Below are 12,115 nucleotides of genomic sequence, written 5' to 3' on the forward strand. Positions count from 1 at the left end.
TCCGTATCCCTGGTTTATAAGCCACGCGCAGGAATCCGCGGTGCCTGGTATGCAGCCAGACCTTGCATCAACCTTCCAAGTCACTTTAAGTCAGCCCTTGCACTTAAGATGTGGAAAGGGGGAGGAAGGAAAAGAGGAAGAGGGGGGAGAGGGGGAGGGGGAACTTACAGCACCAAACCTCTGACAAGAATTCTTATACGAACAAGCCGATGCGAGGTACGTCAGTGACAATATCGTGGCGATAATCGAAACCTTCATCTTTCCTAATAAACTTAAAAAAAAGGCGATTGGATTTTGTGAGAAAGAGGTGAGGACGGGGATGATGAATGTCTACCTTACTTACATTCTAAAGGGGGCGTATTTCAATTTCCCTATATACTTACACACCATAAGGAAAAAAATTAGTCCACGTAATTTCCAATCAAGCTAAATAGCACGTACCTCTTTTACACCCACCCATAAAAAAGGATTTACACGAAAAAAATGTCCGAAATAGAGAGAAAGAATAGGATGAGAGACTAAAAAAAGGGCCTTCATCGTACAACAGCGTAAGCACTAAGTCTAACTTTTCTTTTTTAACGCTAAAGAGAACTAATCTTAAATTAAACTACGAGAGAAGGGTGGGACTAAAAGTGGAGATTGTTGAGTAAGGTAAAAATGGTTTCAAAGGGGAAAAAAGAAGAGGGCAAAGTTTATTCGTCAACCCCAAGCCCCGAGCCCCAAGCCCTCATACTGAGTAAAATGTCACCAGGGGTGGTGAGTTAGTACAACACCTTTTCTATCTTAATAAGCCTAATTCGTATCTTTATACTCTCCACTATCTAGCGCTGTAATCTACTCTTTTCTACTCTCTTTCGTTCTTTAATTAAAATCAGAGGAGAAAAAGAGAGAGAGATAGTAAGAGAGAAGTAAGAGAAGAGAGGTATATTTTTTCTCTCTTTTTTACTTTACAAGTATAAGATACGAGGGATTTAGTTAGCTTAAAGGCTTAGTAAGGGGGGGCCCTGCTTATGGGGGGAGGGGAGTGGGTGACATTTACTTGCTATAGGGGTGACGAATAACCTTTTGCCGAAAAGAGGAAAAGTGAAAGCAGGGGAGAATGCTTGGCTTATTTTTTTCACACCAGTCTTGAGGGCTGTTTATTTTTATCTAGGACTTAGGCTAGGGTTGGAGCGAGATATGGAGTACGGAGGCAAAGGTAGTTGTGTCTGTGCTGATTGGTAGTGGTGGTGGTTGGAAAAGGGTCTTTGTGGTAGTGGAAAAGTGGTGTATAATAGGGATTCAACTACGTAAATGTGTCTTCAGCTGTGCTTTTTTTAAAAAAGAAGAAGAAGAATTTGTGGATGGATCTATCTTTTCATACTGTGTTTACGGTAGGGCTTGTCCCTTTCTAGCCTACCAGGCTTGGTTCGTACAAGTATACTATCATGGACGGGTAAAAAAGGGGAGGTTATTGGAAGAGAAGTTGGGAGATGGTGTTGATAGAACGCGAAATAGCACGGTCTTTTATCCCAACGTATCGCACCTACAAACCATACATCTCAGTCCTCAGTGGTATTCCCTCATATCATATTACCAGCAACACAAGTAGTTTCGAGATTTGAACATTTTATTTGTGATTTATTTGAATATGGGTACTCTCACTTTCGCATATTAGATGACAATGTAGCCTTGGCTCCATGGCGATCACATGCGGCATACTCTCGAACATTCCACGCCTCTCACTAATTTCTTCCATTCTTTCTTCCTCCTTGATGCGCAAGACTTCTCAGGCTCTGCGGCTCGTTTGGTAATCTAGCCACATATGCCTAGCTGCTAACCGTTCTATGCGGGGATTTGCATGTCGAAAAGATCGTGACCATCCTTCGATCTAATCTCTACCTCAAAAAAAAAGTGCAGCAAGCCAACTCCATGCAAGCCACAGTACATCTAGCCACCCTTTCGTGGAGCATTGGGCACAGCAACCGGAGCGCGCGCTATTCCTGCTTGTCCTCCCTTCTTGCGCTGGTAGTAGTGCTCGACAATCTTGCGCACGTGCTTCTCAGCCTGCGCCTTGTCGGCAGGTGCTCGGATGCTGTCGAGTGTGTATGGCGCTTGGATCAAAACTGAGTCGCTAACTACAATTTGAGTGTCTGCCCAGCGGGTCGGTAGTCTGTTCGTTTGCATGTCAGTCTGAGCTCCTGTATAGATAAGCATTCACTGGATATAACTCACGTCCTCGAGATGGCATCGAATAACTCCTGCGCTTCTGCACTAACGCCCTTGCCCTTCTGCGCATCCTTCTTCTTCATTTCGCGAATCGTCTGATCTTCACGGGCTTGTAGTGCCGCTAGGTCGACCTTGGATATGCTGGGGAGTGCTCCGTTGAAGCCCGCTGTGGACTCAGGCGCCCGCTCGCCTGATCCGAGAATCTCAAAAGATTCAATGTGTGCAAAAGGGATAATATGGTAATCGCCGGGCTGGCTAAGAGCAGAGGCGGAGGGATTCGGTGGGGCAGGCGCGGTGTTGATGGCTATGGCGTGGGTAATGTTGCAGGCCGTAAAGAGAGTGCCCTCAAGGACATTCTTTCCGGGAGCGCATGTTATCTTGATGCTGCTGCTTGTCAGCATACTCCCAAACAGCGCAATCTCCCTAGTCCGACGCTCATAGGGGCAAGCTAGGCTTACCGCGATCCCACGGCTTTGTACAGATTGGAGTCAGCGTCAATGACGTCCTTGTTGGATGCGGTGCCGGCCTTGAGGTTCGGTGTCGCAACCTTGCCCGCAACGCTGTTGCGCTTGTTGTCCGCCATGGCGAACCAAGGGTCCTCTTTCGTCTTGCCGGGTGCACACGCTAAAGACCTAACGCCAAAGACTCATACAAGCAGTGGATATGCAATTCAAAGGAATGAAAGAAACGAAAAAGCAAGAGCGCGCGCGCAGCCAAGTGGTGGTGAGGCGCGGGCGTATGGGGAGCTGTTGAAGCTCGGAGCCGACACAGTGTGTTGTGGTGTTGGGGGGGTAAACTTTCCGCGCTCACGTCGCCAAGACTTGCTCCGGCGCGCTTGATAGCGCACCAATCACGTAGGGTGCGGCCTCGTGCATGAATTTCCTCTATCTTTGTCCCAATTGATCGTCCCAGACGATACCGAGTCGGTCCCGACTATGCAGTACCGTTATGTACTACTCTACCTCATGGCGGGGTGGCATTTCCAAGGGTACATGCTTAGACGAGTCTGCTTTGGGCTAGCGTCTCTAACAATACGGAATACCGCATGGGCTAAAATAACATATTGCGTTCATTCAGGCATAGGAGACATTGGACATGTGAATCATTATTCATTCTGGTATGTGCTATCTTGCTCTGCACATTGATTATTTTTTAATTGTGAACCTTATGCAAGGTGGTGTGCTCTTGCAATAAAAGTTCTGGACGATACGCTTAAGCATTGTATGTCTGCGAAAAACGTTAGTTTCTACAACCTGATTGATGCCTTGATTCATGGAACTTACCGAGGCAGAGATGTTTCCACCCCTTCCGGTCCAGTTGACGTGGATGTCCTCGCCCTGCTTGTATGTATCGTTGGCGCACTCAGGCTTGATCCTGAAGGTGTGCGCACCAAAGTAATCACGCTGCGCCTGCAGAAGGTTGGCGGGAAGGTCCTTGGCGCGGTATCCGTCGTAGAAGCTGAGCGCGGTGCTGAAAGCGGGAGTTGGGATACCCCAGAGAGCACCCTTGGAGACGACGCTGTGATATTGTCAGCACTTTGTTTTGCCAATTTCGTAAGCAAACCACTTACTCTCTCCATCCAGCCTGAGCCTTGTGGATAGCCTTGCTGAAGAAGTCGTCGAAGAGCAGGTTCTCGAGTTCGGGGTTTTGGCGGTATCTAAAGACGATTAGTCTACTGCGCTGAAATCTGCAGCCTGCTGGTGCTTACGCCTTGGTGATCTCCTTCAAGAATACAGATCGGATAATGCAGCCACCACGCCACATGAGGGCGATTTCTGGCTTGTTCAGCTTCCACTTGTACTCCTTGGCGGCCTATAACTATATTAGCCCAATTCTTTTGGCTGAGGTACCAGTCCAACTTACGTTCTGGATCAGCATGAAACCCTGAGCGTAGGAGATGATCTTGGAGGCGTAAAGAGCCTGCTCGAGGTTGTCGATGAAAGCCTTGCGGTCACCGGTAAAGCTGGGGCTGGGGCCGTCCAAAAGGCCAGCAGCACGGCCACGCTCCTGCTTGAGGGAACTCAGGCAACGAGCGAAGACGGCCTCTCCGATCAAAGTAACGGGCATACCGAGGTCGAGAGCGTTGATGGCGGTCCACTTGCCGGTACCCTTTTGACCGGCAGAGTCCAGGATCTTCTCAACAATGGCAGTGCCGTCATCATCGTTCTTGTACATGATATCGCGGGTAATCTCGATCAGGAAGGAGTCAAGAACGCCCTTGTTCCATTGCGCGAAAACGTCGCCCATCTCCTTGTTGGACATACCGAGACCGCGCTTCATGATGTCATAGGCCTGGATTTTCCATCAGTCTCGAATTTCTGTGCTGTTTCGCTGTTTTGACTCACCTCGCAGATCAACTGCATGTCACCGTACTCGATACCATTGTGAACCATCTTGACGTAGTGACCGGCACCCTCGTCACCGACCCATTGACAACAAGCCTCGCCGTCGGACTTTGCGGAGATGGATTGAAGGACGTCCTAAGTGACCGTCAGATATGCCTCGTCAATTCTTGATAGACTCCGTACCTTAATGTAGGGCCATGCCTCCTCGTTACCACCGGGCATGATACTGGGGCCGTAGCGGGCACCCTCCTCTCCTCCAGAGACACCAGTTCCGACGAATCGAATGCCCTTGGCCTTGAGGTAGTTGGTGCGGCGGTTGGTGTCGGGGTAATGGGAGTTACCGCCGTCGATGATGATGTCGCCCTCCTCGGCGCCTCCCTTGAGGAGGAGCTCGATGAAGTCGTCGACGGGCTTGCCAGCCATGACGAGCATCATCATGCGGCGGGGCTTCTTGAGCTTGGCGACAAACTCTTCGATGGAGTGAGCACCGACGATGGACTTGCCCTTGGCCTCTGTTTTTGTTGTCAGTTTTGTTGGCAAGCAATTGCAGTACAAGACTTACCATCGTTTAGGAATCGGTCGACCTTGGCGACGCTGGCTGGATGTTAGTGAAGTTCCTGAGGGTGTAGAGTTGTAGTGCTTACGTTCTGTTGAAAGCAACGACCTGAGGACAAAGTTAGTTTTCTAAACCCGATGAGTTGTCAAGACGTGTCTCGTACCGTGAAACCGTGGTCGGCACTAGGTAATGTCAGTATTGCATTCATTCATTTCGTAGAGGGTGCGGTAGAAGACTTACGCGTTGAGGATCAAGTTCTGACCCATGACCTAGAATTGGTGTCAGCACATGTCGAGTTATCCAAGATGCGAGCCATGACAATGCATGGCTGAAGTATACTCACGGCCAGGCCGATGAGGCCGAAGTCTCCGACAGCCTCAGTCATGATTGCTTTTGTGGTGAAGAGAGGTGTGTAGGTGTGGTTGTTGGGTGGAGGGGGATGGCGGGGTAAAGTTGCAGCGACCGGGCTACAACAGTTGAGGGCAATTGAAGCTTTTTGAGCGGGTGATTGTCAAGAAGAAGGAAGAGGAAGCTTGGTGGGGGTCTCTGAGATAATGTAGTCGCCGGAAAGACTTTGGAAACAAGCGGGGCAGGCTACCTATTGCATCAATGGTGGCACGTCCCACCAGATCCCAGTCCGAGCATCACAGGTCATGGAGGATAGCTTCGGCCGCGGCGGTAAGGCCAAATGCCCCGTAAGCGGCCCTTGCCAATTGCGCATGTTGGTACGGAGGAATTGCTTGCGCTGCCCATTTGGCTGCGTGCTGAACAAACACTGCTCATGCTTAGCAAGCAGCCTGCCGATGGGGCCGCCTGGATGCGAGTACGTAGACTGGCGATGCCAATGGCTGCAAATACGACGCCTCGCTCAACCTGCTCTCTCACCCTCTTACTCTCTCTCTCCCTCTCTCTCTCTCTCGCGCGCGCACACACTCACAGCGGCCATGGCCAGACGGCCGGAGACGAAAGGGGACACGCGTAGATGCGGCTGCTTTGAGGCGCTCCGTCTTTGCCTGTTCTGCACACCATGACGCCGGCCCCTCCACCTCAGCCTTAACACAGCATTACGGGACGAGGGGCAGCGTACAGGGGTGGTCGGACACGCTAGAGGGCAGGCATAGGCACCGGAAAGCGAGTGGCAGGGCGAGATTGCCAGGCTAAAGGCCGGTGGGGAGCGGGTCAAAGCAAATGTTGTCCGATGTGTGCTGTGCCTGCTTGGAAGTCCGTCGCTAGTACTAGACAGCCATGGGCGGGAGAGGTGGTGGGATGGCGGCAGTGTGGATGGCGGACAGGCCGAATGTGCCGAGGGATGGCCGCACAGCCGCGTATATTGACAGGCAGATAGTACGTACTTGGTTGCAGTGTACGATAGCGTAGTGTACTGTAGTAAGTAGAGTAGATAGGCCGGCACGTGACCCGGGGGTTTCGGGCCATGTCTGAGACTGCGTCGCTCTTTCTCCGTCGCAGCCGCACACGCACACGCACACGCAACAAATAACAACACCAAACGTCACGCCGCGCCCCCATCACACGCCATCCCACGTAATTGCCAATTTGCACCGGCCCGCCCTTCCCTCCCACGCCCTTCAAACGCCGATCTCCGACGCCGCCCACCACCAGCCCTGCCACCTGCCACCCGCTTTTTCACAACTTGCCTGTGCCCTGTGCCTGTGCCACACCCTCTCTGCGGCATTAACTCCCGCCATACAAACGCCCCTCACCATCACCGTCGCACTGCCCGAGTTACTGCCTCACTATCACCACCCTGAACTCACCTCACCCTCGCCCCTCACCTTGCTGCCTAGACGCCATGCAGCCGCACCACTCTCTTCCCGCCCGCCCTCCGCCTGCAACTCACTCGACCTCGCCTTCGAGACCTAACAACAGCACTAACAATCCAGGCGCGCGAGCTCAGAGCAATCCCACCATGTTTCCAGGCTTCACACCGCGCTCGGTAGCAGCCCACGCGCCCCCTCAGTCATCTGCTGCCGCCGCAAACTTCTCGCAAGCCACAGTGAGCGCTCCATATCAAGCACCCGCTTACCCGACCAGCAATGCTTACAACAACTACTCGTACTCAGCCTATGCATCGGGTGCTCCTGCCTCCGCCTACTCAGCTGCTCCTTCCGTGAACCGCGGGTATGGTGGCGCCTACGACCCCGAGGAAGAGGCACGCATTGCGGAGTGGAACAGCGCATACAACGCGGCCGACGCCAACGCGAAGAAGGGCGCGAATCCAAGCGTCGCCGCCCGCCCAGAAGCTACTGCCGCCAACGAGGCCGACACTGGTCTCGGACCCGACGGAAAGCGCAAGACCGTAGTTCGCGAGGGAGGTGGAAAGCAATGGGAGGACGAGACTCTGCTTGAGTGGAACCCTCTGCACCCCCGACTCTTTATAGGAAATCTTGCTGGTGAAGTCACTGATGATTCGCTCCTCAAGGCCTTCGCAAAGTACCCCTCACTCTCAAAGGCCCGCGTCGTCCGAGACAAAAAGTCGACCAAGAGCAAGAGTTATGGCTTCGTCAGCTTTGCCGACACCGACGACTATTTCCGAGCCGCAAAGGAAATGCAGGGCAAGTACATTGGCAGCCACCCGGTCCTCATCAAGCGAGCCACGTCCGAGATCAAGCCCATCGCGAAGCGCGAAGACAGGCACAAGCAGCAGGGCAAGAACAAGAACAACAAAAACAAGGACAACAAGGACAAGCCCGGCTCAAGCAGCACTCCCGCCGTCGTCGCATCTCCTGCCATGTTCATACCCCGCGGTGTTCAGAAGAAGAGCAAGTCAAGTGGCCCGAGAGTGTTGGGTTGAGCTATCATGGCATCTTTCTACCACACACTCAAAACGGATCATGCCGGCAGCCGCCATTGCCGCCCGCAATCCTATCATCGACCTTGTGTCAAGTAGCCTCAAAGGTTAGTTGACTCTCTTGGTCTCTTCTTCCAAGTGCATCCCTGTCTGTACCTGCATTCTGTTTTTGTTTTGCATTCCAACGGAAAGCGGATTCTCGGCTGTAGCCAAGACGATGAAACTCGAGAGAAATCCTGGGGTAGGTTCCACTCTATGCGTCCTTATGGAAAGATGCACCTTTGTGGAGTGGATGCAGCAGTGTAGCACGAAGATGTAGTTCATAATGCGGACCATGGCCAAGGGCCGAAGAGAGGGAAGTGTAATTAAGACGAACTAAGAGACCACAACTTTAGCGTAGTGATACCCTCAACGACCTTAATTTAACGTGTTACTTTTCACTGGCGCAACAATCATATCACCCAGTCTACCTCCTTCTCACAGAGCTCCAAGTGACGTTGCTTGAGCGCGACTCCAGACATACTCCTGGCCTATGCAAGTCTTTTGCAGAAACTGCGACCCGCTTTCCAAGCTACCTCACTGTATGGCGTGTATTAAACAGTCAGCATTGTTGCTTCCAGGTGGTTTGGTGGCACTTGCCGTGTCCTATCAGAGAGCTGTTGAGCCGAGGTGAGAGCATAAGCCGGCCCGTTTTGTTCTCGAGATGCGCTTTGGCACGCCATCGCCCAACAACAGAGCAGTGCTTTTTACTAAATCTCCCCAGCAAACAGGTGTTCCTCAACCATGACTTTCAATCCTTGCGCCAAATCCAGAACCTGGAACTCGATGATTTCAATCATGCTTTGACACAATGTCGCCTTCACAATGTTGGAATTCGAGGCTAGCTGTTTGTACTACACTAAACAAAGCTTTCACATGCTACAGCAAAAGCTCTCCCATCTACCTGGATAGCAACATTGTCAAAATACAGTCGCGACAAACCACCTTCTATCAACTTCCGCTGTTACACCACCGCTTCACCACCACCCTTTCCACCATGGATATAAATCGTAGTAATTTTTCCTACGGAGACAGACTCCAGCCCAGTCCTCAAACAGCATTTCAACCACGTTGCTTATCTCCGGCAAATACTCATATACATATTCGCAAGTTTTCAAACTCGTCTGCGAATCATTTTTCTCCTGCTAGCACAATCAGTACTCCCGCGCCACAACGTACCACGATCCCGAAGATGGCCTCCACTGACTCCCAAGGCTTCAAGCTTGCGCTATCCAAGCATGGTCTGACTGCCGACCATCTCAATGAGATCCATGATTTACTCATGGAGATTGCCATTGATGGCGGCAAGATCATGGTAGCTGCTGAACACTCAGTCCTTGCAGTGGCACAGTACAAGAACAACACTTCCGACCTAGTCACCGAGTTCGACAAGCAGATCGAAGATACGGTGGAATCCCGCCTACGAAACGAATACCCGGCCTTTGGATTCCTTGGAGAGGAGACATTTAAGCATGGTACCAAGCTTGCCGACACCCCTACGTTCGTCTGCGATCCAATCGATGGAACCCTAAACTTCTCCAAGGGCGTGCCCAACTGTGCGATTTCTCTGGCTTTGACTGTCGATAAGAAGCCCGTCGTCGGTGTCGTATACAACCCTTTCCGTGGCGATCTCTACCACGCGGTCAAAGGCCAGGGCGCCTACCTCAAGAATACGTTCACCGGAACCGAGATCAAGCTTCCGATTCAGGCCGTACCCCCACCAATGCCATCTTTGAACTCCTGTCTCGTCGCCATCGAATGGGGAAACCAGCGCTCCGGTGAAAACTGGGCCCTCCGGACGTCCGTACACAACAAGCTTCTGACCTCCAAGGTGGAAGGCGGAGCCATGTGCAAGTCCGTCCGCTCCAACGGTTCCGCTGCTCTCGATTTCTGTTACGTCGCACAAGGCATCATCGATGTCTTTTGGGAGGGTGGCGTCTGGATCTGGGATGTCTGCGCTGGCTGGATCATCCTGGAGGAGGCTGGTGGTATTGTCGCTAGTGCTAACCCTGGCGATTGGGATCCATCTCTTGAGGGCCGTGTGTACTTTGCTGTTCGCCATGCGAATCCTGAGGATCAGAAGGCTGTGGTAGAGGAGCTTTGGGGTATTATGGGCGATCGGAAGTTTGTCTTCTAGAAGGACAATCATGAGGGTGCAAGGATGGGGATCGATATATGGTGTTGTGGAGCTTGTGATAACTTAGTATGAAGGATTTCTTGATTCATGTAGAACTTAAGATACTGGTTGATATAAAGATTGTTTTGATTTGATTCTCATAATTCTAACAGAATTTTCCAAGTGCATCTTCCTTAAGCGACTGACTCAGATATTCGTTTATACAAATCATCGTTTGCAAGGATGGCTGTTTGTGACACACGTTGTTTTCTTTTAGATTCTTTAATCAGTGAATGGCTCCTTCTCAAAGACTTGTTGTGGGCAAACTGTAGTTTCCATAATGTTTTGTCGCCTACCTGGCACTTGGCTTGAGTAGGTGCGGTAAGCACGATGAGTTACCACCTCTTCACCATCCTTCGTATCTACCATTACAAACCTCAACCGTCACACCTACACCACAATATACCTCAGTGCCATCATCCATACACACTGATCTGTCTGTGAAACGATACAGCTATTGAATAACACATCCCAAATCGGTACTGCTCCCCTACTAAGTAGAGTAAACTTTACTTATAATGTTCTGACTTGCAACCCAGCGTCAACATTATTACTCTATCACCAGCAGCATCCACACCCAAAGGGCTTTCTGCACTATCTCCTACTGCTCGCTTCATCGACTGGAGGAAATCCAGCCCCTTACCTGAGCCAACTACCTATGCACAATAGCAATTCTTAACTACATGCCACTTGATTCACTGTTCGCTACCCGAGGCTCCGAATCTCGACAAACCAAACCCAAAGTGCCCAGGAAACCACTCTTTCCTCTTCCACGACCCATCGTCAATCGCAAGACCATTTTTCACGCAGGGCACAACCCTAGAACACATTCATATTCAGGACGACCCCTTTCAGCAACGGAGCGATTGCACGTTGCCCGCCAGCGCCTTCGAAAGTTTGAGCAGGAACAAGTTAAGAAGCAAAAAAGGAACTGGCGTGTATCTCGCGCTCGCGCTGAACTTTTCCTAGAGCGAGAGAGGCTTGCTCACAGACTAAAGAGCTTTAGAGACGGGAGGCTCTAAGTTTAATTGAAGCGGCCTTGAGAATTGCAACATTTTGATGAGCAGTGCTGCCAGTGTGGCTATTGCTGTACCGACTTGGGTTGTCCCGGCTCCAGCCCCAGGTACACGCCAGCACTACAGGCCAAGGCCGAAGGACCCACGAGAACCTGGCGAGCGAAGAAGAGCTATAGAAAAACGGAGGAAACAGAAGGAAGCACGCGCACGAATCAGAGCTAAAGAGAAAGCTGATCTGAAGGTAAAGCAGAGAGTATTGCGCATGAGAATGCGAGAGCTCAAGAACAGACTTCGGCTTTGCTAGACACCGTTGCTTGTCCATGATTGACTCTGAGCACATATCTCTATTCTAATTCGGGTCATACGCTTGGAATCACCAATCATTTGTGGTACTACCACGTTTGACTTCATTCTTGAACTCAGTTGAGTTGTGGCAAGCCCAACGGCAAGATCCTCTGAACAACTGCTTGCATGGCGAGTGTCCGCAGTGGTCGTAGTGTTCGATTTTCCAACAGCACAAATTACCATTCGGCACCGGACTTCACTCAGTGGCCGGGAGTCTACATACATCCCGGAGATTTCCAACACCCGTCGGAAAGATTCAAAGAACCGGAGGCGTAGGAAAGACTCCGTAACCGTTTGAAGCATTGGGCAACCAGCATTCAGAAGGAGATCAACAGAAGGACCAATCTGCATAGAAATCGCCGGTGGTTCCAGGATTCATCGACCCGATACACCTACTGAGGATACTCGCTGTCGAGACAGTGTCTTCCGCAGTTTACTACACGTCAAACGCTGCGTACATCGCACCGTCGAATACATCAGCCTTCAATACGACTCTTTACATCTTTGAGCCGACGCTAAGACCACTCCGGATGTGTCAGACAACGCGAGAGATTTCAGTGTTGGCGAAGACCCGGTTTGCTAAGGTTCAGGCAATTTGTGAGTGATATTGTCTCTCGGAAG

At 51.1% G+C, this 12,115-nt stretch overlaps 5 protein-coding genes across 5 annotated transcripts; 3 read left to right on the forward strand and 2 right to left on the reverse strand.

Moving 5' to 3' along the window:
• Positions 1-1,929: 1,929 nt before the first annotated feature.
• On the reverse strand, positions 1,930-2,791 carry COCMIDRAFT_1452 (uncharacterized protein; the record flags this gene model as incomplete). Its single annotated transcript, XM_007685419.1, has 3 exons — positions 1,930-2,152; positions 2,215-2,592; positions 2,667-2,791. The coding sequence occupies 3 exons, from the start codon at positions 2,789-2,791 to the stop codon at positions 1,930-1,932; spliced, it is 726 nt and encodes a 241-aa protein (XP_007683609.1).
• A 629-nt stretch (positions 2,792-3,420) lies between these two features.
• COCMIDRAFT_1453 (uncharacterized protein) lies at positions 3,421-5,494 on the reverse strand (the record flags this gene model as incomplete). Its single annotated transcript, XM_007685420.1, has 12 exons — positions 3,421-3,435; positions 3,492-3,726; positions 3,779-3,865; positions 3,917-4,020; positions 4,072-4,500; positions 4,554-4,688; positions 4,737-5,065; positions 5,116-5,147; positions 5,198-5,217; positions 5,273-5,291; positions 5,350-5,378; positions 5,453-5,494. The coding sequence occupies 12 exons, from the start codon at positions 5,492-5,494 to the stop codon at positions 3,421-3,423; spliced, it is 1,476 nt and encodes a 491-aa protein (XP_007683610.1).
• A 1,425-nt stretch (positions 5,495-6,919) lies between these two features.
• On the forward strand, positions 6,920-7,921 carry COCMIDRAFT_1454 (uncharacterized protein; the record flags this gene model as incomplete). The annotated part of the gene is made up of 1 exon (XM_007685421.1): positions 6,920-7,921. The coding sequence occupies one exon, from the start codon at positions 6,920-6,922 to the stop codon at positions 7,919-7,921; it is 1,002 nt and encodes a 333-aa protein (XP_007683611.1).
• Positions 7,922-9,149: 1,228 nt separating this feature from the next.
• COCMIDRAFT_1455 (uncharacterized protein) lies at positions 9,150-10,094 on the forward strand (the record flags this gene model as incomplete). The annotated part of the gene is made up of 1 exon (XM_007685422.1): positions 9,150-10,094. One exon carries the CDS (start codon positions 9,150-9,152, stop codon positions 10,092-10,094), a length of 945 nt encoding a protein of 314 aa, XP_007683612.1.
• Positions 10,095-10,816: 722 nt separating this feature from the next.
• On the forward strand, positions 10,817-11,453 carry COCMIDRAFT_83746 (uncharacterized protein; the record flags this gene model as incomplete). The annotated part of the gene is made up of 2 exons (XM_007685496.1): positions 10,817-11,071; positions 11,178-11,453. The coding sequence occupies 2 exons, from the start codon at positions 10,817-10,819 to the stop codon at positions 11,451-11,453; spliced, it is 531 nt and encodes a 176-aa protein (XP_007683686.1).
• Between the last annotated feature and the right edge of the window lie 662 nt (positions 11,454-12,115).

The sequence above is a fragment of the Bipolaris oryzae genome (genome assembly GCF_000523455.1).
Source record: "Bipolaris oryzae ATCC 44560 unplaced genomic scaffold scaffold_10, whole genome shotgun sequence".
In the NCBI taxonomy this organism is placed as follows: Eukaryota; Fungi; Ascomycota; class Dothideomycetes; order Pleosporales; family Pleosporaceae; genus Bipolaris; species Bipolaris oryzae.